A 26044-nucleotide genomic window follows, 5' to 3' on the forward strand; every position below is an offset into this window, starting at 1 on the left:
CCTTCTATATTGGAAAATGTACTTAGTTTTTCACTGGACGTAAATGAATTCTCTTTCAAATTTGTTTAAAAGTTTTAGAGTACTGAAACATCATGGGTGAGAGCAGTCTCATGTTGCAAAAGCACTATAAAAACCAGTAAAGTCTGCAGATCTACATGCCGACTCTCACCAAAGTCCTATAATTAATAACTGGAAGTGGTTTCTGACACATAAGCACAGGTAAAGTGGGTAAATGCTGCCTGGCCAGAATAAAAACAAAGAGCACCAATGTCAACCAGTGACTTATGAAGGATGTCGCGCAAAGACCCAGATATTTATGTGTTTTATGGACCAAAACAAAGTAATGAGGCCACTGGCGTACAGTACATTCATCAGGTAGGAGGAATCATACTGCTCCCTGGTGGTCAAAGTTATTGCAGCAATTTCAATTTAGATTTGCTGGCATTTTTGAAAATACATAAGTTGTTAAAAGAGTGCTTCTCATAAAAAACAAAACACACAAATGTAATAAAACATCGTCTCTAATTATATGAAGGCTTGTTCATTTCTTCAGAGTCTGTCTTTATTCTTTCCACAAATTCCCGACAACAATACCTAAAAACAACAACAGTCCAAGGTTTCTGTTTGAAACAAACTTTTTCCAGCAGTCTTCTGGTTTGTTGATGTCTAATGTGTAAATCTACGAGAGAAGAAAATAAATATACTTCAATGGAAAACCTAATCTTAAAACACATGAATCTGTGCATGTTTCTCATTTAAATGTTGTATTAAAGTTGACCATGATCCTCACCTGGTTTGTCAGGTGCATTGCTACACCGGTGAGTACAGCATAGTAAGGGAGAGTCTGTTCAGCATTGACCCCAGCTAATACCAGTCCAGACATCATGGCCACAACGAAGCCACTCAGCCAGGGTTTGGTTTACTCCTGGAACCTCAGTGCAGTAGATTTGACTCCTACTTTGATGTCATCCTCCTTATCCTATTTATGAAAGACAAAACAACACGAGGTCACAGTCAATCAAGGTCCCTACTGTAACATAGGACACATTAATCTCATGTTCACCTCAAAGAAAAACATCAGTAAACTGCAATCCTTAAACTGCATTTCTTAAATATAAAGGAACAGCTACCATGTACTCACAGTTTAAACTGAATAAATAATCACTTTTAGTTACACTATGAAAATTAACACACTGTAGTAATATTGTGATCCAGTTCAACTGTTGCACTGATTTTTTTTTCTCATGACTCGGAGGATTTAATCTAACCTATATACCTGTTCCTATTCTTCTATTTATATTTTCCTAATAAAATGTCATTAATGTTCATACATAAAATTGATTCTGAGTACCTGTAATAGTTGAGACACAAAAGAACCCCAAGTGCAAGCGAGAGCTGCCCTCCCAGGAAGACCAGCGCCTGCATTCGAGAAATCTCTCCTGATGCGATTGGTCGAGAGGCTGTGCGGGACACCTGCGCAAAAACACAAACACTTTCAATTTATCAGAGCTGAAAAATAAAGAAACACTTTGAGCAGTGACAGTGACACAGGTAAGACTAACGTCTGCTTAGAAATGGAGGTTTTATTTACTTTATTGCAAAAACGTCCTGTTCTTTGTTTGGAGTCAGCTGTAAGAAAATCTCATTTACTTTTTTGTCGAAGTCTTTGTCCCACATGTCATTGATGGTGCAGCCGGCCCCTCTCATGAGAAGAGCACCTGTACCAAACAGTGTGAGCATGCCCAGATCTGGGAAGCATCCAGGGTTAGCAGCCAGAGCAATGCTCCATGTACAGGGGAGGTACAGCAGCCATGTCCCTATGATTAAAAGGCAATGAATTTCAAGGGAATTAAACAAGGAAGTAAGATAAGAACAGAAACAAAGCCCACAAAGAGATGAATGTGCAGCCAATAGCTACATTAATCTGGTGGCATTTTAAATGTGGTTTGGTTTTAGATGCATCTGTGCAGTGACACTGAAAAAATGCAGGGGCAAGATATTTTAGACTCATTGTCTTACACAGTAATTACATAAGAGTTTTACAGTTTGGTAGGATTCTTTCAAAGAACAATTTTAACAATTATTATCTACATCATGAGTTAGGGCTACATGCTTACAAAGATGCTTCCCTGTTAGTGCCAGTTAATAGCTCTACAAGGTCAAAGATGACGTGCTTATTTTAGCCATTTGTTTTCTGAAGACTGTATTAATGTTATATAGCTTCTTGTTTTGTTCTGTTTTGTTAACATGGTGAAAATGCTGCTAAAAATCGTTCTGGGCTTAAAGAGTGCATGTTTGGAATAAAGTCAAAATTCTGCAATATTCTAGATATCAATATTTTTCTTTTAAACTGACACAGATAAAAATCATTGCATAGCAGAAAATGAATGTGTAGACATGGTCATAATGACCTGCTGAAGTTAAACCTGAGTACATGAGCTTGCTTTGTCACAGTAGGAAGGAAAAACTCCCTTTTAACAGGGAGGGACGGCTATCTGTCGCGACTGGTTGGGGTGAGCGAATGAAGACACGACAACCCAACAATGTGATGTTCATATAAGTACAAACCTATAGGTTTGTCCAGCCTCATCAGCCGGAGGTACGGTTGGACGTGTACTGGTGCTGAATTTACTATAGTAGCAGCTGATAAACTGAACCGTCTTCTCCCGTTTTGCTGTGTTTCAAGAAGTCTTATTGATGACCAGACTGCAGATTGGTTCTTAGGCTTTCTCTTCCACACACGGGAGTCTGAGGGGGGCCCATCTCCAACCTGTATCCCTTCCTTCTGGATGAAGCAGGTAGAAAGACATCGATAACAAGCTCCATGGTGGATCCTTTTCAGAGTGCTCAAAGCTAGCTTGGCTGTGAACATGGTGTCTCTGCACTCATAAAGATCACCCCTGCACACACAGAAGCAGAAAGACACATGCAAACGAAGGTTAAACAAATACATTTGGTACAACAGAAACAGACATGTGTGAAACTTTTGGCTGAAACAACCTGACTGTTTTAGCTGTTTAGGTAAGACACTGCACACACCTACATGAGACAAGCTGGTGTTACAGTAACAAGGCTAAGCTATCACTGAAAATATAATGAATGCTACCAACACACTTGCTAACTCTAGTGTGATATAACGCCAAAGCAAGCTTACAATGAAGGTTACAATAGAGAATATACCGATTTTAAAAAGACCAAACACTGGACAGATGACAACCACATCAATACTTCCCTGCTGGGTCGTCATTGGTCGTCTCTTCTTTGAGACTGACAGACAAGTTGGAGGACCAGCGCCTCCAACTGGTGTGGAGTGTGCATCACAATTTCCTTACTGGTTAAATAAAAACCAGGTCTCACACTAACTAGTTTTTATTTTTTATTATGGCAGCTCCATATTCAGCATTCTTTATCCAGTATATCCACTTTGCCTCCTCTGCACATGTACAAACAATCAGTAAGTTGGTTTTATTCGTTTTTGTGGTTTCTTTTGCAATCCTCAATGGGAAATAGCTACAGAGGTCACTTTCTGTCAACCATATGTATGCAATAATATAAATAATATTCAGCTTAATGGAAGCTTTTATATGCCAATAGTTTTTTTAATAGCAGTGTTTTGTTAGTTTATCTAACACTGCTTCACCTAAGGCGTTCTTAACAATTGCCTGTTTCTTTCTTTTTTTGCACTTATTAAGGAAAAAGCACCCATGCTTTTTTGGTTAAAACCATATGTTGGAAAACCTCTTTGAACAAGCCCTCTAAGTCTACTTCACTTATTTTGTTCTTGTTAACATACAAAACAACCATGGAGTAGTAGTCAGTGTAAACTGATCGGATCCTAGAAATTTATTTCTGTTCATCTGGACCCAGCGTTTAGTAGAAACATTTTATCACTTATCTATGTGACTTCTTCAGTTTCAGCCGACTGCAGGCTTCACCAACTTTACAAACAATACGGCTGCATAATGACTAAAATAACACCAATCAGCCAGAAGCTTAGTTTCAATAAAAAAAAATTCAAAGTGAGAAATAAAATAAATAAGTTCTAAACAGATTCTTAAATTTACTTGTCAAGACAGGGTAGGGCTGTGGAATATGCAACATTATTGCATATGCAAAAAACATGTGACAAGTGTAAGCAGCATTACAACTGAAACCTCACTGCTCTTGCTGAACAGTGCTGCACAGGGCCCTGTTCCAAAGGGCTTCGGAGTTGACGTAAAGCGGCGATGTATGTCGGCAACCTTCCGATTACAAGGCGAACTCCCAACTCTTGAGCCACGATCGCCCCAAAGACTACAATGAGAATAGAAACAGAGCAGTGTGGCTGGTTAAGTGGTGCAGTTGATAATGAAAAACATGCTTTCATTTTGTACTTTTTAGTATGAGTACTATTCATTGTGAGATGAGGAATGGCTGCATTCACTGCATTATAAGATCGTGAAAGATAAACTCTTAAGCCCCTTCTCGTTTGAGAGATGGTCGTTCCTTTTTTACACAAACGGCCTCCTGCTTAAAGCAGGATATCTGCCTCGAAAGGATTTGCGCATCATGAACATATAAAGAGTGAATTTGAAACATATTGAGCAAAAACTGCTGTGAAGATGTGATATATGACACAAATCTAGATCCTTTAATTTTCCCCTAGAATGTTTTAGCTTTCATCTTGTTGTAAAAGCCAGACCCTCTGCAAAAGTCTGCAACATCAGTATAAAATTTCTCTGGGATACCAAGGTGATATTGGTAAAACAAAGCTTTTCTTGCTTTCTTTGTGACCTGTGCAGCTCAGCAAGCATCGTCACTGCAAGCACGTGGCCAACTGCCTGCGATAGAAACCGAGCCTGAAAAAAGGATTTCTGTTATAAGTTTTTAATAACAATAGCGCCCATTTATTTAAATATGCGGTGCTATATAACACTTACAGTATGGAGGATTTGTTAATACCTTTCATTGGACATTATAATACCTATATCGCCGGCCATAGAAACAGAAAACAACACCATCACAAAAACAGAAAAGACTTTTAAAAGGGGGGCTTGGCGTTAAGGTATGAAATCTACGTACTTCCGGTTACTGTTTCCCCAGATTTCACAATGAACTAAGCGTGGAAGTAAAAAAAAACAACAACAAAAAACTCCATACGTTTTCGTGAATATTAACAAACACATATTTTTTTTTTATCAAATTGATAAAATTAAAAAAAATACAATCAAGAAATCCTAGTTCGTATTAAACCAAAATATCCTGTCGTTATATCGAATCTCGTGTAACTGCTGGTAAATAACATTATAATTGATATTTTAATTACTTACACAGCGGAGGTAGTTTTCAGGTAGTTTTATTTTGAAGGGTTGGTGAATTCTACGGAAGTGAAGATGTTTTGTTGCGGTGGGGGAAGCACAGGCCAGGGAGAGTCACACACGCTTGAAAAATGGCGGAAACGTGCTCCGTGTTCACGCGACTTCCAGCAGCGGTTCAAAACGGTGCCTCCTAAGCCTTGTCCTGTTTTTGTGTGCATGCGTGAGTAAAAACCTTGCGTGCATCGCGCACTTTAGCGAGTTGCACATTTCGGCATTTTGTTAAAATAGGTAGGATCTGTTTATTCGGTTGACTCGTTTTACGTCTCCTTCCTGTTGAATATGCTACACTGAAAGTTAAATAGAGGTGTTGAGTTCTTTGTGCTGCCATATTTAAAGATAATATTAGCAAAGCGTACAATCTCGCTCTCTCGCTCTCTTTTTTAAGTATTCACTTGTGCGTTTAACTTAATAACGGGTAACGAAGTAGCGTCGGATTATGTTGTGCTGCTTCTGTGCCTTGAGAAAAATAATAATCTGTTTTTTCAGTTGTCTAGGTGTGTCACTTAATGTGTAAGGCTGTGGGTTAAAAGAGGCATGCAAGATGGAAAACGGTATGTATCACAGAGGTATGCAACGTCTTTGTGAATAGATACTGACCTATGCTGATCTATACTGGTCTGTTGCCTGCCCCCTCAGATACAGTGGAGTGCTCCACCTCTGGCCACATCAAGCAAGTCATCAGCCAAGCAGTCACTGAAGAATCCCAAGTCGAGGCTTTCCATTGTAGTCACTGTGTGCTGATCTTCGAATCCAAGGTGTACCTTTTTGAACACCTTTACAAGGTGCATGGCCTCAATACAGAAATTTCTCTCAGAGAGGCTGGTTTATCCCCTGGGACTGACAAAGCCAACACAGAGAGCAGCAGTTCAGGAGATAATTTTAAATGCCAGAGGTGTGATTTTAAAGCTTGTAGTTGGGATGGTTTAAGTGAACACGAGGAACTGTGTCACAAAACTTCAGAAAATCCTAACGTGTCAGGAGGTGTCATCATTTCAGAAAACCTCGACAGCACTTTAAGTGTCATTTCAGCAAACCAGAACAATGAAGCTGCAGGAACATCGGAAGATCCATCAGTTCTTTCAGATATTTCTACCTCAGAAGCAAACTGCACATTAAAGGACCTGAAAATTTTGCAGGAATCTCCTTCAAGCTCCTGTCCAAACAGTAGTGGTGTGTTTAAAGTCACAGCAAAGTCTGTGATAGATATCACCGGAAGTAAGTCGTACCCTTTTTTGCACACTGACTTGACTACTGATTTGACTAAAACTCCGGAACAATTCAGAAAGGAAACTGTTCCTGACAGTGCTGTGAAGAGATCCAGTGGTAAAAGTTTAAAAGGTCATCCTGTCAAAAAAGCCAAGTTGGATAACGAAGAGATGCTCACGGAAAAAGAAAAAGAAAATAGACAACAGTCATCCAGCAGCGAAGTCAGCGAAGATGAAGACGAGGCAGACGCGGCAAAAGTGTATTCTTGTAAACATTGTGACTACAGCGACGTGGGCATCAGGCGAATTTCTGCCCATTATCAAAGTGACCACCCTTATATCAGATACAATTCTGTCTACATTCAGGACGCAAGTGATCACAGTGCCACCTTTCGTTGCTTGGAGTGTCCAGTTGAGTTTTTAAGCACAGCTGACCTCAAGAGGCACTACTTGGAAAATCATCCAGATGCCCCAGATGTATTTGCCATGAAATCATGTGGCCTCAGTTTGGTTTTCAAATGCTTTCTTTGTAAATTTACTATCAATCTATTGAAGTCTTTGAAAGAACATTACAAGGCAAAGCATGCAACATATGAAGTGGAGAATTCCTTATTGTTCTGCAGATATTCAATGTCTGAATGCCAAGAGGAATCGTCTCAGCTGAGTCTAGATGTTCACTACCAAAAAAGCCACCCAGATGAAGTAATCACATTGGATAAAATCAAACAGTCCGCTTGTCCCACATCACATGCAGCATCAGAGATGACATCTGAGAAGTGTTCAGATTCTGTGATTGTAGTAGATCATTCAGAGACCACACCAGAAGCCTGTAAGAATCGTTCAGAATCTTCCCAAACCACGAAAGGGGAATCTTCGAAGTTTCCAACAAAATCCAGTAATGAAATTACTACTGGACTGGACATTTCCTCATCCAGTTTACCAAATGAAACATTTTACTGCCAGTTCTGCAGTTACACAAGTACCAAGGTTAAGAGTATCCTTGGTCATCACTATGCAAAACATTCTATGGATGCACCAATAGGTACTGATGATGTCCTAGGGTACAGTGCTGAGATGCAGAAATGTCAGAGTGAATCTAAGATGTCAAAAAGTCCTTCATCTTCCCAATTTAATACTAGTAAACAAGTGAAGATGTGTAGGGAAAAAGAAGATCTGTATAAGGAGGATTACACAGCAGATGCCTCAGAAACAGGAGAGAGACAGAACAAGTCCTACGCATGTCCAGAAAACTTGTTTTACTGCCACAAATGCAACTTTGGAAATCCATCTGTAAAAGGAATAATTAACCATCAGGCTAAGGTTCATCGAAAGTGTAATTCCAGCACTAAGTGTGTTCTTGAATATACAGCTTTAATCCATGATGAAATCAGGAAAGCAAATGCAAAGGATTCCTCTTCTTCCCGTCTACCTCCTCCTATAATAAATGAAGGTGAAGAAAAAGCATTTTTTTGCCACTTTTGTAACTACAGGCATAGTACTTTGGATCACGTAATGCACCATTACAGCAGAATACATCATGGATTTAAGGCGAAGACTTCAGAAGTCCTTCTGCATACATCTAAGATCCACAATCAGGCACAGAAATCTCTTCTAACATCCACTCAAAATGAAGAAGCTGCTCAGGAAATCCTCAAGCTGAAAATGAAAAAGAAAAAAACAAGGAAGCATTCAAAGTCTTTGGTCATTTCAGCAACACCCTCAGTGACAACCCCACACAGAAAGAGGTCCCTGAACTGTTACGCATGCGCATACAAAACTGACGTGATATATGCTCTGAAGACGCATTTAAGGAAAATTCACAAAGTAAAGCGTACAGTCACAGATATTTTAAGATATTATTTTAGACAAGGATTATTAGAGCCCGGCTATTATTGTGAATTCTGTGTTTTCAGACATGAAAAAGCTGCAGCAGTTTATGAGCACTACGAGGAACGCCACCTAGGACGTGTCCCCTGCGTTGAGTATGTAAGTTTTCAGTTATATGTCGGTCCTGGAATGGTCCATTGTAAAAAGAAGAAGCCTGATCTAGAGCAGAGTGGAGGCAATGGCACTGAAAACAGATTGCTATCCCAAAGATACGGACAAAATAGAGCTGGTTTGTCTTGCAAAAGATGCTCTTTTAAATCTAAATCTTTGTCAGATCTGGCACACCATTACCGAATGGTTCATCCTTTGAGTGCAAAACTTTCCAAGAAAACAAGCGCAAGCTGGCGGGTGGAAGACCAAAGTGACAGACCCGGCTCATTGTCCTCCAAAGTGTTCAAGTGCCTTTACTGCTCTGCAAATTTTAATAGCAAAAAGGGTCTCCACACTCACTGTGGATTGAAACACCCGGAAGCTGTAATTGAAAGATATGAACAAGAACAAAAACCAGAACAGCAGCTCCAAAAATGTCTGCATAAGACATTGAAGTCTAGCATAACAGCAGAAAAAAGCAGCAACAAACAGTTGTACAAGTGCCAGATGTGCACCTATAAAGGACGATATCAATACCTCCAGCGCCACTACAAAAATACTCACAAATTGGATGCAGTCAGTATTTACAAACTTCTTGAGAAATATAATAAGCGTAAATGGAACTCTCCCAGCAACGTACTTAAATCAGGCAACAGCACAAAGGTTAAATGTTTGAAATGTCCAGAATTAACATTCAAGTCGTCGCAGCTGCTCATTGACCACTATAGTACTTTTCACCGCTCAGAGTGGAAATTGGACTTTACTGTGTTGTCACTAGGATCGAAGACAATGAAAACCACAGGGGTTTACAAATGTGACCACTGCAACACACAATTAAATGGGATTAGAAAGTTGTGTTATCACATGGATCGCCACAGAGCAAGGATGCTAAAGAAGGCCAAGGCTGCGCAGAGAAAGGAGTCGCTTATTAGCACAACACTAGAGCAAGAATCCAGCGAGGTAAGTTGACGCTGTAATTCCTGTCTATGCTCTTTGTCTTCTGATCTACTCGTGTTATTTGACCATTACTGTGATTTTTTTTTTTTTTTTTTTTTTTTTTTTCCCCAGCCCTGCAGGCAAGATGAAATGACCACATTGGAAACTGTGAACGAGGTTAATCGTTGGAACGGGACACGAGTACAGAGCGCCGCTACATCAGAACTCTCTGATGTACAGCAGCCAGAACTAGAATCGAATGGAGACAAACACACGTGTAAACAGTGCGGCCGGATGTTTATGTCATTGAAAGGCTTTCATTCCCATGAGCACAGCCACGCAGCCATCAAGAAACTGGACAATAGCTCCACATCTGGATTAAAACACAAGTAAGAACTTTGGGCTTTTTTTATTGTTAAAAACTAAACTAAAAAAAAGTATTGATAATAGACAAATTTAAGCTCATATATTAAAGCAGTCACACCATTTTGCCACGCTTTTTTCTTCTTCTTCTTCTTGTGGGCTCACTTAAAAAGTAACATAGCCAAATGGAAATTTTAACAGTTGGTCTTGTTTAGTCTGAAAAAGTACAGTGCCTATCTGGGTATTGGAAAACCTTTGCAGAAAAGCTTCTTTATCTCAAGATTTAAAAAAAATATATATATATTTTTTTTTATGTAAATATTAGGGCTGCTCAATTAATCGAATTTTAATCACGATTACGATCTGGGCTTTAAACAATCATTAAAAATGACTGAGCCGATTATTAGCCCCTCCCTCGTGCTTTACTCTCGCGCTGCTCCGTGTGGCAAATCGAGCGCACCTCTCTGCATTTCGAACACGTGTCACAACAATTAAGAGGACCCGAGGGAAGCTCCGAAAGCTAAGCAGAAGTTATTTGGAGAGGAGAGTGACTGCTGTTGGTTGAAAAGAGAGGTAAAAAAAAACTTCAGTGGTGTGGAAACATGGGTTGGCGGAGTCAGACGTGGATCAAGTAGACATAGTGTGTAAACTTTGCTACAGTGTCGTAGCTGCACCACAGAGCAACACTGCAAAGTTCACTAAACATAGATGTTTACATTTTTCATTTATTTTTTATATTGCAAACATTTGCACTGTTATCAGTATTTGCACACTATTTTATATTATTTTTTGACAATCTTTAAAGTCATTATTCAATACATTGTTATTGTTAAATAAATATCGTCAAATAATCGAGATCTCAATTTCAGTGAAAATAATTGTGATTATAATTTTTGCCATAATCGAGCAGCCCTAGTAAATATTCGTTTTCACATTTGTTTTAAATGTTGCATTTATTCTCGCATTTGCATTCAGGATGAGTAATAATTGATACTTTTAATTCTGCATCATCACACATGCGCAGGATCTGACTAGTTTCTATAGTCAGGTGACATAATGCATTCCTGGTTTGCCTCAAGGAGGAGACACAAATCCCTTTGGGGTGGCATCGGGAAGAGAACCTGGCATAAAAGTGTGCTAAATCAAACATGCCGCGCTATCTGCTGTTTGGACCCTTTTTGAAGAAGAAGCTTCTTTTATTCAAATTTAGACATTGTTGTCAATTATTTTAGATGTATGGGAATAACTTGGATGAGTTTTATGAGGTATTTGACTTGACAGACATCTTGAATTTGTCATTTCTACTCATTACTCAACACGAGTTGTCACCAAACACCGACAGATTTGCAATGTTATCACTGATTTCTCCTGTTGTCATTAGGAAAACTCTGGAAATGCACATGGAGACGGGTCACTCTACCTGCCAGTCAAAGCCTACTCATCAGAAGGACCTCTGCTGCCCTTTCTGTCTGTACCAAACTAAGAACAAGAACAACATGATTGATCACATTGTCTTGCATCGTGGTATGTTGGAGCATTTGCAGGATTTGTAGGAACGTGTTCTGCTTTCCGATACCTGACGCTGTCACATAAGCATTCCCTTTTTTCCTTTTTTTTTTTCTTTACAGGGGAACGTGTAGTGCCAATAGAGGTTCGTCGCCCCAAGCTGTCACGTTGCCATCAAGGCATCATCTTTGGGTCAAAAAAGGTATTCTCTTTAACTGATGGGCGGACGGTGCTTTTGTTCTACACACTGCTGTCATAACCATGAAGATCTAGAAAATCAAGAGAAAATGAAGTTGAATGAAGAATTAAGTTATTTAAGCCTATAAAAAATGTAAACAGCAATTAGATGTCAGATGTCAACATGTCTGGTATTTGAAGGGAGTAGCCAACGAAAGAGAGTGGGAGCATACATCCTAAAAATATGAATAGATATATAAATTAACATAAAGAATTCATCAGAATGACATTTTTAAATGTCAACCATGCATCTTGCTTAGTAGCACTGCATCACTTTCACAAGCTACATATAGACAGTGGACTTACTTTTGCAAAAGAATGGTTTTATTCACATATCACATTGGCTACAGAGACATTGGCACTGGGCCATTTGATTCCTTTAGTCTGAATGTTTTTGTAGTCCAAAAACTTTGCCACAAATCGGTTTAATATTGATTAAGGTTGCACCTAATGGAGTGATGCAGTGCATATCCTACCCCAATTCCTTGGCTATTAAAAAGTGCTACATTTACAGGGATTAAACCATAAGTAATGTCAAAGATGGACATGGACAACTACTGTGACACGATCCGTTGGTTTCTGAAATTGTGTTTTGATGCCCCAAGATTAGCATTTTCACCACAACCATCTTAGTTTCAAAGTAGGGCTGGGCGATATGGCCTAAAATCCATATCACGGTATAATTTGAAGCATGTGCGGTAACGATATATATCAGGATATATTCTTTTCTTCTGTATAACGTATTTTACACACTATAAGGCACACTTAAAATCCTTTAATTTTCTCAAAAATCGACAGTGTGCCTTATGTATGAATTCTGGTTGTGCTTACTGACCTCAAACCGATTTTGTGTTACACGGTGCGTAGAAATCAAAAAATGTTTTAGTACGACTTTGGAGAGCTATGAAAGCGCACCGCTTGATGGATTGCCGGAGCATTACGGCTGCCGTAGTCAGGAGCCTTGCGGAGTAATCCAAAACTCCGTCCACTTCAGGTCCCAAAGTCAAACACTGCAGCGTCACTGAGAGTTACAAACTATCGCAATTCTTTCATCTTTAATAAAATGATCAGCGTTTCTGCTCTACCAGGTGTAACAATTAAGTTTAACATCCAGGCATCCATGAAAACAGAATCTATTAAATTGAATGGAGTTAGAAGTTAGCAGGAAATTTGCTCGCTAGCTTCCACCTAAACATCATATAGCATGTTCTGACTGAGAGATTTCTGAAAAAATTTAAATGTACAGCTCTGCTATCACTTCCAACATAAATGAAGACAGAAAACTAAACAGCAGTGACATTTGTAAGGTTACTGAAGTTGGGCTAGCTGGTATATAATGATGTCCTACGTGATTGCTAGCGACACAGCTACGTTAGCATAACATTAGCACAGTGAAGCTGAAGGATGAATGCCAACTTTTTAACGTGAGGGTTTCTAGTGGTTAGGGACAAATGCAATTGCATGGCAGGATGCTGTAAACGGACCAAACTTCAGTCAGGAGAACAACTGAGATAATCCATCCACAATACGAGGTTAGTCATTAATATACTGCAACAACATGGGAATATAGCAGCTGCGAGAGAATTCAGCATTAACAGTGGGGCAAAAAAGTATTTAGTCAGCCACCGATTGTGCAAGTTCCCCCACCTAAAATGATGACAGAGGTCAGTAATTTGCACCAGAGGTACACTTCAACTGTGAGAGACAGAATGTGGAAAAAAAAAAAAAATCCATGAATCCACATGGTAGGATTTGTAAAGAATTTATTCGTAAATCAGGGTGGAAAATAAGTATTTGGTCAATAACAAAAATACAACTCAATACTTTGTAACATAACCTTTGTTGGCAATAACAGAGGTCAAACGTTTACTATAGGTCTTTACCAGGTTTGCACACACAGTAGCTGGTATTTTGGCCCATTCCTCCATGCAGATCTTCTCGAGAGCAGTGATGTTTTGGGGCTGTCGCCGAGCAACACGGACTTCCAACTCCCGCCACAGATTTTCTATGGGGTTGAGGTCTGGAGACTGAAAGTCCTGGAGTGGCCTAGCCAAATGCTTCTTACGGAGCCACTCCTTTGTTGCCCGGGCGGTGTGTTTTGGATCATTGTCATGTTGGAAGACCCAGCCTCGTTTCATCTTCAAAGTTCTCACTGATGGAAGGAGGTTTTGGCTCAAAATCTCACGATACATGGCCCCATTCATTCTGTCCTTAACACGGATCAGTCGTCCTGTCCCCTTGGCAGAAAAACAGCCCCATAGCATGATGTTTCCACCCCCATGCTTCACAGTAGGTATGGTGTTCTTGGGATGCAACTCAGTATTCTTCTTCCTCCAAACACGACAAGTTGAGTTTATACCAAAAAGTTCTACTTTGGTTTCATCTGACCACATGACATTCTCCCAATCCTCTGCTGTATCATCCATGTGCTCTCTGGCAAACTTCAGACGGGCCTGGACATGCACTGGCTTCAGCAGCGGAACACGTCTGGCACTGCGGGATTTGATTCCCTGCCGTTGTAGTGTGTTACTGATGGTGACCTTTGTTACTTTGGTCCCAGCTCTCTGCAGGTCATTCACCAGGTCCCCCCGTGTGGTTCTGGGATCTTTGCTCACCGTTCTCATGATCATTTTGACCCCACGGGATGAGATCTTGCGTGGAGCCCTAGATCGAGGGAGATTATCAGTGGTCTTGTATGTCTTCCATTTTCTGATGATTGCTCCCACAGTTGATTTTTTTCACACTAAGCTGCTTGCCTATTGTAGATTCACTCTTCCCAGTCTGGTGCAGGTCTACAATACTTTTCCTGGTGTCCTTCAAAAGCTCTTTGGTCTTGGCCATGGCGGAGTTTGGAGTCTGACTGTTTGAGGCTGTGGACAGGTGTCTTTTATACAGATGATGAGTTCAAACAGGTGCCATTCATGCAGGTAACGAGTGGGGGACTGTTACGTCCCTCTGCAGCTTTTAATCGTCTCAGTGTTTTCAGCTGGTGCTAATTGGCCACACCTAGTCAGGTGTGGATAAAAGCATACCTGAGGCAAGCTTTCCGGCAGTGCACTAGTCTTTGCCTTGGTGGCACCAGCCATTTTAGCCAACCTGGTTTTCCATTTTAGGATGAAACCTCTTCTCACCCACACTCTGTTATTCATCTCCTTTTTTTTATGTTGTGGCTTTTGAGCCGGGTCGTAACATAAGTGGTGGCACGTCCGGGATATTTGGACATTTTAGTGGAGACTGAATGTCAGTTTGTTTTGCTTTTAAGTGGGTGAGTGATGGTGGTCACTGTAATTGTGCAAACTCACTTTAGTAAGTGTGTTTCAGCTGGGTGGCTGTGCTGCCCTTCCATCGAAGCACTTGTTTGTTGTTTTGCTTTATTGTTTTAGTTTATTGTGTTTGGTGGCTATCCTGGGTGGGGGTACGCTTCAGAGTTTGGTAGGAGACTATATCTCTGGTCTGCTGCCTGCTCTCGAGTTCGCGTTTAAAGTTGCCTCGAGCCTGGTACACCACTGAAGACTAGGGTAGGTAAAGTTAGGGTTTTGTTGTTTTTAGTGTTTTAGGCTGGGAGTTGCACATAGTAAATCAGTGGCACCAAACTTGGTAGGAGGTTTGAGACCATTCTTGATTATGGTCTGTAGCTGAGGCAGGTAGGCTGTTTTTAAGTTGGCATTGTGTGCACACCCTGTGTGTGCATATGTCAGTGTGGATGGATGCTAATGAGATCCTTGTGAGGTGAGTGTTTTGTGCTGTGACCTTTAGTGTTGTGGGGAATATGGCTATTTTGTTGGATCACTTGTGAGTGTTGTTGGCCAGGTGATGGCAATAACACTGTGGGGTGCTGAGCCACCCTTGATGTGATCATTGTGTGGCCATAGCTCTCCATTTTGTGGTTGGTCACTAGTGTGCTTGATTTACTGAACTTCTTGGATTAAAGTAACTTGTTGTGGTATAGGGCCACTTGTATGTGACTGTTTGTGTGGTGGAGACAACAGATCACTTAGTTGTGATTATTTGTTGCTACTTTTGGTTTTGTGTTGTAGCAGATCAGGTAATAATTTTGGGTTTGACTGTTGTGCTCCTTTGTGTTGGTCACATGTTACTTTTTGTCTGTTCAGTGTGGCAACTTCAAATCCTCATGCCCATCCATGCTTAGAGATGCCAACTATAACGTGAACACTGTGCTTCTGTTAGCTTTAACTTTTATTTCAGGTTTGTGGGTCAAGGAACTGAAGGCTTCAGAGGGGCTTTTAATAAATTTAAGGGTCCTAGAGGAACCCTTTTAAGGGAGGAGGTGTTACGTCCCTCTGCAGCTTTTAATCGTCTCAGTGTTTTCAGCTGGTGCTAATTGGCCACACCTAGTCAGGTGTGGATAAAAGCATACCTGAGGCAAGCTTTCCGGCAGTGCACTAGTCTTTGCCTTGGTGGCACCAGCCATTTTAGCCAACCTGGTTTTCCATTTTAGGATGAAACCTCTTCTCACCCACACTCTGTTATTCATCTCCTTTTTTTTTTATGTTGCGGCTTTTGAGCCGGGTCGTAACAGGGACAAAAAAGCTTCTTACAGAAGACGTTACAGGTCTGTGAGAGCCAGAGATTTTCCTTGTTTGAGGTGACCAAATACTTATTTTCCACCCTAATTTACGAATAAATTCTTTACACATCCTACCATGTGAATTCATGGATTTTTTTTTTTTTCACATTCTGTCTCTCACAGTTGAAGTGTACCTCTGGTGCAAATTACTGACCTCTGTCATCATTTTAAGTGGGGGAACTTGCACAATCGGTGGCTGACTAAATACTTTTTTGCCCCACTGAATGAATCAATGGGACGGAAGTGGAGGAGTGGAGTTTTTGGCTATCCCCATATTCCAAAAGTGCTTTGTCTCTTTGCTATTACTGTCACTCAGTAAAAATTGCAGATGATGTTGTTTTTAGTCGCTGCAATGCTTTCAACCAAAACAGGCGCAGCTTGATGACACCATCAACATACGCTATCGCGGTAGAGCGGTATAGTCAAAATCTCTACCGTTAGCCAAATTTATATAGTTTCTACCGTATACCGTTTATACCGCCCACTTCTATTTCAAAGAATAAGATGTGGTGAGAAGGAGAGGGGCTGACAGTGAAACTGCTATCTCTATGCAGTAAGCAGACAAAAGATAATCCAACATTTTTAAGCAATTTAAACATGATTTGCAAAATAGTTGTAGTAATGTTTTATTCAGTATGCTTCCAAAATCAGTGACTAAGCCCATAAACTCACAAGGAAAGTGTTTACTATGTCATGTCTGTCTTCCCATAAACTATAGGACTGGGAGTCTTATCTCAACCCCATAACTCCAAGTGTATTATATTGGATAAATGAGTTTTTGAGGCTTCTACATCATCAGTGCCCCACCCCAATATAATGTGATGGAAAAGTGTATCATAATTTGGACCTTGATTCTGTCTATGCAGGTCATGAAGAATCATGAACTCGTAGGTCAGGGGAGCCTTGATCAGCTGGAGGCAAGCGTTGATAATGTGCCAGTAACAGAAGAAGAAGAGGAACATTTGTCTAACATGGACCAGCTAGATAAAGACAGAGGAGAAGTAGAAATGGAGGACCTTTTTGCAGACTGTGATGAGGTTCCACAAGCTGAGAACCTGGAAGAAAACTATACCACAGAGAAAAGTGCACTCCAGATCAGGGAATGCCAGGAAACCAACGGAGAAAGTCCTGGCGAGACTTCCGAATCAGACATTCAACATGAAAATGCCAAACCAAACTCTACTGTCCAACAAGAGCTGCAAAAACAAGCGGAGCTTGTGCTGCTAGAGACTGCAAGAGAACAGGAGACAGGAAAAGTGGAACAAAGTGTAACAGAAGTGAAAATTACAGATACCCCATGTGAGGATTACGGCGATTCAGAGGAAGACAGGCAGACAAATGAAAACCAAGCCCAACCTGAATTCACAGAATCTGGAGACAAACAACAAATGGAGACAGGAAATGTGGAACAAAGTGTAACAGAAGTGAAATCTACAGATACCCCATGTGAGGATTACGGCAATCCAGAGGAAGAGAGACAGACATATGAAAACCAAGCCCAACCTGAATTCACAGAATCTGGAGACAAACAACAAATGGAGACAGGAAATGTGGAACAAAGTGTAACAGAAGTGAAAATTACAGATACCCCATGTGAGGATTACGGCGATCCAGAGGAAGAGAGGCAGACAAATGAAGACCAAGCCCAACCTGAATTCACAGAATCTGGAGACAAACAACAAATGGAGACAGGAAATGTGGAACAAAGTGTAACAGAAGTGAAAATTACAGATACCCCATGTGAGGATTACGGCGATCCAGAGGAAGAGAGGCAGACAAATGAAAACCAAGCCCAACCTGAATTCACAGAATCTGGAGACAAACAACAAATGGAGACAGGAAATGTGGAACAAAGTGTAACAGAAGTGAAAATTACAGATATCCCATGTGAGGATTACGGCAATCCAGAGGAAGAGAGACAGACATATGAAAACCAAGCCCAACCTGAATTCACAGAATCTGGAGACAAACAACAAATGGAGACAGGAAATGTGGAACAAAGTGTAACAGAAGTGAAATCTACAGATACCCCATGTGAGGATTACGGCAATCCAGAGGAAGAGAGACAGACATATGAAAACCAAGCCCAACCTGAATTCACAGAATCTGGAGACAAACAACAAATGGAGACAGGAAATGTGGAACAAAGTGTAACAGAAGTGAAAATTACAGATACCCCATGTGAGGATTACGGCAATCCAGAGGAAGAGAGACAGACATATGAAAACCAAGCCCAACCTGAATTCACAGAATCTGGAGACAAACAACAAATGGAGACAGGAAATGTGGAACAAAGTGTAACAGAAGTGAAAATTACAGATACCCCATGTGAGGATTACGGCGATCCAGAGGAAGAGAGACAGACATATGAAAACCAAGCCCAACCTGAATTCACAGAATCTGGAGACAAACAACAAATGGAGACAGGAAATGTGGAACAAAGTGTAACAGAAGTGAAAATTACAGATACCCCATGTGAGGATTACGGCGATCCAGAGGAAGAGAGGCAGACAAATGAAAACCAAGCCCAACCTGAATTCACAGAATCTGGAGACAAACAACAAATGGAGACAGGAAATGATTTCAAAGTGGATGAAGAAACACCAGCTCAAAAGCAAGACGTTAAAGCACTTGAGCATAAAACACTGAACATTGAGGCAAAGGTAGAAGATGACATACTGCGTCATATCTTACAGTTGGCCAATGATGACAGCAAGATGCATAACAAGGCAGATGAGGGTAAAACGGTCAAGATGGAGAAGGGCACTGAGGCAAGTGATATCCCATTAGCTGAAGAGAGCAACTTCCCTTTGTTCCAGAATCCAAAGAATCAAGTTGGTATAGAGGCAAATTCAGCCTTAACAAAGCTAAATATTGCACATGTAAATAACACGAGGACAGAGGAGAGTTTAAAAATTGAAAGACATATGTTAACCCTCCCGCCCACTTGTGCACAACTTAAGATGATCACCGGCGATATTTTAGGTGTCTCGTTTACAAAATTAAAGCAGGAAGAAGTGCACACTCAGCAAATCAGTGAACAGGAACCTAAACCTTGCACAGAAATACCAGTACTTGAGGAAGAATGTCTGAAGAAGGAAGTGCACTCTCCTGAATGCTTCAAGGAGGAAGAAGAGAACGGTCCTTTCGAGCAGAAGCAAAACCAAGAATCTGAGATGCTCACAGAAGATGAGGAACGACACCAAGATCAGGCGCCTGGTGACCATGACGGGATGAAGGATGATGATTGTCTGCAAGAGCCTGAAGGTAAAAAGAAATTATGAGTGAATTGAAATATTAGTTTTTGTGCATTTTTGTAAGCAAAATGCAGAAGCGGTGTGGAAAAACTAAATCTTTGCGTCTATAGGATGTAAGAAGGTAAGTAACAGCCAGATGCTACAATCATCAGCAAGTATGGTGACCTCTGTAAAAACAAATTGTCTGGCAGTTCATTGATCTGATTCACATGTGTGATAAAACAATGCACAAGGTGAAGATGCTCAGACAAACCAAAGACATATATGTAGAAGAGCTACATCTGAGACTCTAAAGGCTTCAATAGCGATGTCTAGCGATACTGCAAAGCATCACGTTTGGAGAAAACCAAACAGGATAACAGCACAAGCTGTTCACCTCCACACTTGCCTTTGTTCTACTCGTGTGCTGTGTAGATCACAGCTGTATCCACACCTGGGCATTTGTTATGCAGATGTTGTGGCAAACCTTCTGGCACCTACTTATACAGTACAGGGAATAGGGCTGCCACGATTAGTCGACTAGCCACGATTACGTCGACTATCAAAATCATCGACGACTGATTTAATAGTCGACGCGTCGTTTGAAGCTTTGTAAGATCACAAAAGACGCAGGAATAAGTAGTAGGATTTAAGAGTGTAATAACGGACTGATACAGAAGGTGGCAGCACTGCATGTACAAGGATGCCAGCTGCCGTTAAACCCCGAAGAAGAAGAAGAAGCAGTGTCCCAGAATTCATAGCGCAGCCCAGCTCAAACGGCGGCAGCTAGTTAGTTTTAATATTACTCTTATTATTCTTTCTGGGTCACAAAATAAAGGTTTAACATATGTTCAGGCGAGAATGTAGCTGTGTAAACCTCAAATATCTGCTCAGTTTATCAAGACACCACATATTTTCAAAAGTTATGTTACACCCCGGCCTAGGCAACCGGGGTGCAACGCAGGAAAATAAAAATAAGGCAAAAACACACGAGAAAAACTAATACGGGCTTCCACAAAAATAATCCCAAAACGAGATTTAAAGCAAGATACGACATTTATTTACATCACCAAACACAAGACGTCAAACTATTTACAACGGGGGGAAGATCGCGACCATGACACACTGAAACACAAGGCTTAAATACATAGAAGGGGCAATCAGGGAATGGACCACAGGAGGGAAACACAGCTGGGGCAAATTAGAACTGACGAGACAGGGAAACGTAAACTTAAAAGACTAAGATAACACAGACTTTCAAAGTAAAACAGGAAACACATGACAGTCACGCAAAAACAAAACACTGACAACACCGAAACGTAACATTTCCCCCCACCCAAAAATCAAACATGTAACCCCAAGTGAAATTTTTGATCAAAAGCGGATGAAGGCTGGTGGAGGCTGGAGCGGTCCCACGGACCCTCCAGCGAAGACGGATGAAGTCTGGAGCGGTCCCACGGACCCTCCAGCGAAGGCAGACGAAGGCTGGAGCGGTGCCTCGGACCCTCCAGCGAAGACAAACGAAGACTGAAGCGGTGCCTCGGACCCTCCAGCGAAGGCAGACGAAGGCTGGAGCGGTGCCTCGGACCCTCCAGCGAAGGCAGACGAAGGCTGAAGCGGTCCCTCCAACGGACCCTCCAGCGAAGACGGACGAAGGCTGATGAAGGCTGGAGCGGTCCCACTGACCCTCCAGCAGACGACGAAGGCTGGAGCGGTCCCTCGGACCCTCCAGCGAAGGCGGATGAAGGCTGGAGCGGTCCCTCGGACCCTCCAGCGAAGACGGACGAAGGCTGATGAAGGCTGGAGCGGTCCCACTGACCCTCCAGCAGACGAAGGCCGGAGCGGTCCCACGGACCCTCCAGCGACGACAAAGGCTGGGGCGGTCCCTCGGACCCTCCAGCGAAGGCGGATGAAGGCTGGAGCGGTCCCACAGACCCTCCAGCGACGACAAAGGCTGGGGCGGTCCCACGGACCCTCCCCTCAGCGAAGGCAGACGAAGCTGATGACGGCTGGAGCGGCCCCACCGACCCTCCAGCAGACGACGAAGGCTGGAGCGGTCCCACGGACCATCCAGCGAAGGCGGATGAAGGCTGGAGTAGTCCCTCGGACCCTCCAGCAGACGACGAAGGCTGGGGCGGTCCCTCGGACCCTCCAGCGAAGGCGGATGAAGGCTGGACCGGCCCTCGGACCCTCCAGCGACGGCGGACGGCTGAAGCGGTCCTCGGACCCCTCAGCGATTGGACGAGCCCCCATATGTTACACCCCGGCCTAGGCAACCGGGGTGCAACGCAGGAAAATAAAAATAAGGCAAAAACACACGAGAAAAACTAATACGGGCTTCCACAAAAATAATCCCAAAACGAGATTTAAAGCAAGATACGACATTTATTTACATCACCAAACACAAGACGTCAAACTATTTACAACGGGGGGAAGATCGCGACCATGACACACTGAAACACAAGGCTTAAATACATAGAAGGGGCAATCAGGGAATGGACCACAGGAGGGAAACACAGCTGGGGCAAATTAGAACTGACGAGACAGGGAAACGTAAACTTAAAAGACTAAGATAACACAGACTTTCAAAGTAAAACAGGAAACACATGACAGTCACGCAAAAACAAAACACTGACAACACCGAAACGTAACACGCTCCGACGTTTTCGGAGACGTCTGTTACCCACTAGCTCGATAGCGAGCCGGGGGCTAGGCTCACTAGTGCCCTGAGACCCACCGCTGTCTTTCGCTACTCAGGTTAAACATATATAAGTCACTTAGATAACTTAACAATGTTATTGTTTAGCTTTTTTTAGTATTTTATTTGTTCCTGAGTAAATCAGTTTGGGTGAGATTAAAGTTATAGTTTTTACATAGCTGAATAAACGTCAAGCAGACAGCTGATTATCAGAAGTGTGAGATTCTCGAGAATATACTCCAGTGTCCTGTTATATTTTAGATAGCAAGGAGTTTATTAAACTTCACCGAAACAATCTGCAAATTTCATTAAAATTTAATAAACTACCATCTTGTCTTTATTTTTAGTTGGCACAGACCTTAAACACTTAAAGCTGTAAGCTAATGGTAGTTATATAAGAGCAGATGCTGCTGGTGCAATAAGATGTACTTTTACGTCCAGTGGACGCATGATCTGATTAGTCGACTAATTGCAAAAATAATCTTTGACTAGTCGACTATCAAAATAATCGTTTGTGGCAGCCCTAACAGGGAATACTACCTGCACGAACCAGTCATCATCAGGTATTAATCTTGATTTCACTCTGCCATTACAAATTACATAAACATATGGGACAGTTTTCATGCTATATCCTCCGAACCTTTCGTAAGTGAATATTCTCTAGGGTGTACAGATGTATGAATCAAGCCTGTTCAGAGTTAGGATGTTGTATAAAATATAAATAATGCAGCATGCAGTGATTTGTATGGTATCTCTATGGTATTTATTTTAAAAAAATATTTAAAACCCCTCTCTCTTCTATAACAAGTTACAGAAAGTTGGCACCTTTAAAAAGAATGAGGACCTGTGACCAGAGCAGTACATTTTTGGATACTTTAAGAAGGTGCAGTTCATGCTTAGCACATATTTCAAAATCAAGTATCCGTGATGGTATCCAGGCATCGATTACCTTCAAAGGTATCACTAATGCTTAATAGTATCTACTAGGTTTAGAACAACAGAGACAACGGCTTTTTTAAGAAAGATCATATTTACATAAGAAATTTGCATTTGCATCATGAAATTAGAAACATAACAATGTAGAACATAAAATCGTCATTTGAATTTAGTACCAAATCACAAAAGTGAGGTCTTTAAGTTGTAAGGCAATGACCCTACAGTATTAGAGAGAAAACCACAACAATCAGATGATACCCTATGGGCAAAGCACTTGGTGATGGTGGGAAGGTAACCCTCCCTTTTAACAGGAAGAAGCCTCCAGGGAGGGACAGATGTCTGCCACAACGGTTGGGAGATGAGGTGAAACTCCTGAGCAATTTATCTTGCTCAGTTATATAAGCTATGTTCTGATCTTTGATAGGATTAGAACACAGCACAGTCCCTTCAGTTTTCAAACGCGTACAGGGTTGTAAACACAGTGGCAAAAATGTTCCTAATCACACTTTTATGAAATATGTCAAACTCAAAACGACCATGTGTTTTTCAATAAAACAATCTGTTGCTTGAAGCATTCAACCACATCACGTGGTTTTAGCAGCCTGTTGACTTTGTTTCGTTTCCAAGAATTGTTATGTTGTTGCCTAACCTTTCAGATGCCGTTTCCAAGAATCAACTTTGTGTGATCACAGCTCTAGAACAGCTAATGTACTAAAAAGACTCTGATATGAATGTCAGAGGCCATTTCTTCACCATTATAGATGAACTCTTAGCCTAAGTTAGACATAATGTTTTTACATCTAAAGTAAAAACATTATATGTATACAGATATCCTATTTAATCACAGCAATATCTCTTTCACTTTCAGACTGTTCTTGGCAGTGTCCACTTTGATGCTGCTCACCCAGAGAATCACCTCTGTGTCTTTGGACCTTCAGGAGAAACGAGTCGTACTGACACCATCCAAAAGGCAGACTTGTGTCACGCTTCTCCCTCTAATCAACTACATCCTCAATTTTACCACACTGCTTGGTGGTCCTTTGGATTCCTATGGACAATTCATTACTCTAATGGAGGGGATCAACCTCACCTCGCCACCCAGTCCTCTAGGTGTAGTTTTCCTAAAGCTGATGCAAGTATTAATGCTAGAGTGGGTTAGATTTTATCTTGTCTTTTTTCTGAAACATCTTATCCATGATTTCAACCCTGGCATCCTCTATGGCAGTGGTTCCCAAACTTTTTTTGCTGGGCCCCCCTTTGTTTTACAGAAAAGTGTTCTTCGCCCCCTCCCCCTTGCTCGCGCACACACACACACGCACGCACGCACGCACTAACACATCCTCCAACCACACACACCCACACCCACGCACGCACGCACTAACACATCCTCCAACCACACACACCCACACCCACGCACGCACGCACTAACACATCCTCCAACCACACACACCCACACACACACACGCACGCACTAACACATCCTCCAACCACACACACCCACACCCACGCACGCACGCACTAACACATCCTCCAACCACACACACCCATATTTTGCTCAATTGCGGTTTATTTCACACCTCAAACATTTAGTAAACAATTGAGCAAATACAAGTAATCTGCAGGTAGTAAGCAGGGTTTTAATAGTTTTGCAATTTTCATTAGTTTTTATTTTATATTTAGTTTTGACTTCAGATTTTCAATTTTATATCAGTTTTAATTAGTTTTTACCAATTGTTTGCTAGTTTAGTTTTTATTTTGTTGAAAATCCTTAGTTTCAGTTTAGTTTTGATTAGTTTCAGTTATAGTTTTAGTTGTGTTTGCAATAATTAAGTGTAACAAAATCCCAGTTTCATCATATCAGTCATTCTCTTCTGCTTATCCTTGAGTATGTTGCGATTCCAGCTACCATCGGGATGCATCACGCTGCCTTGCCTGGGGTTAGCTTCTGTTTTCTGGGGATGAGGGTTGAGTGTGCTCCCTTACATTCTCAAGGTAAGCTAGGTTAGCCTTCTTGTGTGAGCTTTTCAAGTGCACTTTAAGGTTTGTGGGAATTTTTTCCCCTTTAGAAATGTCCCTCATAATTTGTCTCTTTCCACTACAAGACACTTGCTTTATCCAAAACAGTCATATTCAAAGTAATCCCAAATTGGAATCTGGCGCTTTCTCCTGACATGATTCTGCGCGTGGACGGAGCAGCAACACAGACGACTCGACTAACGTACTGCCACCTGCTGGCATAATTAGACAGCAAAAAAAATCTGGAAACTAAACTTCATTTTCACCCTTGACTATTGTATGACACGCACACATCAATGAAAACTAAACACAGTTTTGCTATAAATGCAGTTAATTTTAATTAGTTTTGTGAACACTCATTACAGTTTTAGTTAGTTTTCCTTTTTTTGTTTTTATTTTTATTTCCATTAACAAAAATGTTTTTTCACTTCTAGTTTTCATTATTTCGTTAGTTTTCGTTAGCAATAATAACCTTGGTAGTAAGAAAATAAACTACTAACTCTTTTACACTACGTCCACGCCTACACTGGTATTTTTGAAAACGCAGCTGTTTCGTCCACACGTAAATGGTGTTTCAAATCACCGAAAACTGAGATTTTTTTTTTTTTAAACTCATCTTTTGTGTTTATGTGTGGACGAGGAATACAGAGTTCGTCATGCAACATTAAAGGCATGTGCCTTTATTCATGTCAGGCTGTGGGCAATGTTATTGTTTACATGAGAGGAATTGCAGAATGGCAGCTATTCAGATTAACAGTATTTTGTCTCCATCTTCAGGTTTTACATGCTTACATATAAACACGCAGTTACTGTCCCTCCATTTAGAAAGGCAGAGGCGTCACGGTGTAATTATTTTACATGTAGTTGTTTTTTTCCTGTGTAATATTCAACATTGCTATCAATAAATTTTTCAAAAAAAAAAATGCCTCTGTGCAAAATGGGTTTAAAAACATAAACAACTGTGGGATGCTGTTTGTCCGTGATTTAGA

General features: G+C 41.2%; 3 protein-coding genes across 13 annotated transcripts in view; 1 reads left to right on the forward strand and 2 right to left on the reverse strand.

The window, feature by feature from the left end:
- Positions 1 to 26044, reverse strand: part of LOC308404303 (4-hydroxybenzoate polyprenyltransferase, mitochondrial-like) — a 100312-nt gene that overhangs the window by 370 nt on the left and 73898 nt on the right. The gene's annotated exons all lie outside the window — the stretch shown is intronic.
- LOC308404306 (4-hydroxybenzoate polyprenyltransferase, mitochondrial-like) lies at positions 400 to 5442 on the reverse strand. Of its 9 annotated transcripts, XM_080894320.1 has the most exons (7): positions 4920 to 4995; positions 4774 to 4838; positions 2569 to 4293; positions 1651 to 1817; positions 1352 to 1473; positions 791 to 979; positions 400 to 679 (listed from the first exon to the last, which is right to left on the reverse strand). In XM_080894320.1, exons 3-6 carry the CDS (start codon positions 2951 to 2953, stop codon positions 955 to 957), a joined length of 699 nt encoding a protein of 232 aa, XP_080750446.1. In that variant the 5' UTR covers positions 2954 to 4293; positions 4774 to 4838; positions 4920 to 4995; the 3' UTR covers positions 400 to 679; positions 791 to 954. The 9 variants fall into 9 exon arrangements, with proteins under 9 accessions (XP_080750446.1, XP_080750449.1, XP_080750448.1 ...); XM_080894323.1 differs by lacking the exons at positions 4774 to 4838; positions 4920 to 4995 and adding an exon at positions 5310 to 5442; XM_080894322.1 differs by lacking the exon at positions 4774 to 4838 and having other exon boundaries at positions 4942 to 5009.
- LOC308404301 (uncharacterized protein) lies at positions 5381 to 25661 on the forward strand. Of its 3 annotated transcripts, none has more exons than XM_080894300.1 (8): positions 5381 to 5517; positions 5844 to 5908; positions 5994 to 9499; positions 9608 to 9864; positions 11220 to 11362; positions 11467 to 11546; positions 17036 to 19436; positions 23908 to 25661. In XM_080894300.1, exons 2-8 carry the CDS (start codon positions 5899 to 5901, stop codon positions 23931 to 23933), a joined length of 6423 nt encoding a protein of 2140 aa, XP_080750426.1. In that variant the 5' UTR covers positions 5381 to 5517; positions 5844 to 5898; the 3' UTR covers positions 23934 to 25661. The 3 variants fall into 3 exon arrangements, with proteins under 3 accessions (XP_080750426.1, XP_080750427.1, XP_080750428.1); XM_080894301.1 differs by having other exon boundaries at positions 5395 to 5480; XM_080894302.1 differs by having other exon boundaries at positions 5503 to 5585.

The sequence above is a fragment of the Rhamphochromis sp. 'chilingali' genome (genome assembly GCF_963969265.1).
Source record: "Rhamphochromis sp. 'chilingali' genome assembly, chromosome: 10".
Classification (NCBI taxonomy): domain Eukaryota; kingdom Metazoa; phylum Chordata; class Actinopteri; order Cichliformes; family Cichlidae; genus Rhamphochromis; species Rhamphochromis sp. 'chilingali'.

Bases quoted from the DNA above. Each gene is read 5' to 3' on its own strand.
- LOC308404306 (XM_080894323.1), bottom strand. From the start codon at position 2,953: ATGTATTTGTTTAACCTTCGTTTGCATGTGTCTTTCTGCTTCTGTGTG. The intron at 1,474-1,650 runs GTAAATGAGATT...GTTTTTGCGCAG, and splicing joins ACAAAGACTTCGACAAAAAA to GTGTCCCGCACAGCCTCTCG. The intron at 980-1,351 runs GTACTCAGAATC...TTTCATAAATAG, and splicing joins TTGTGTCTCAACTATTACAG to GATAAGGAGGATGACATCAA.
- LOC308404301 (XM_080894300.1), top strand. The intron at 9,500-9,607 runs GTAAGTTGACGC...TTTTTTCCCCAG, and splicing joins TAGAGCAAGAATCCAGCGAG to CCCTGCAGGCAAGATGAAAT. The intron at 11,547-17,035 runs GTATTCTCTTTA...CTGTCTATGCAG, and splicing joins TCATCTTTGGGTCAAAAAAG to GTCATGAAGAATCATGAACT.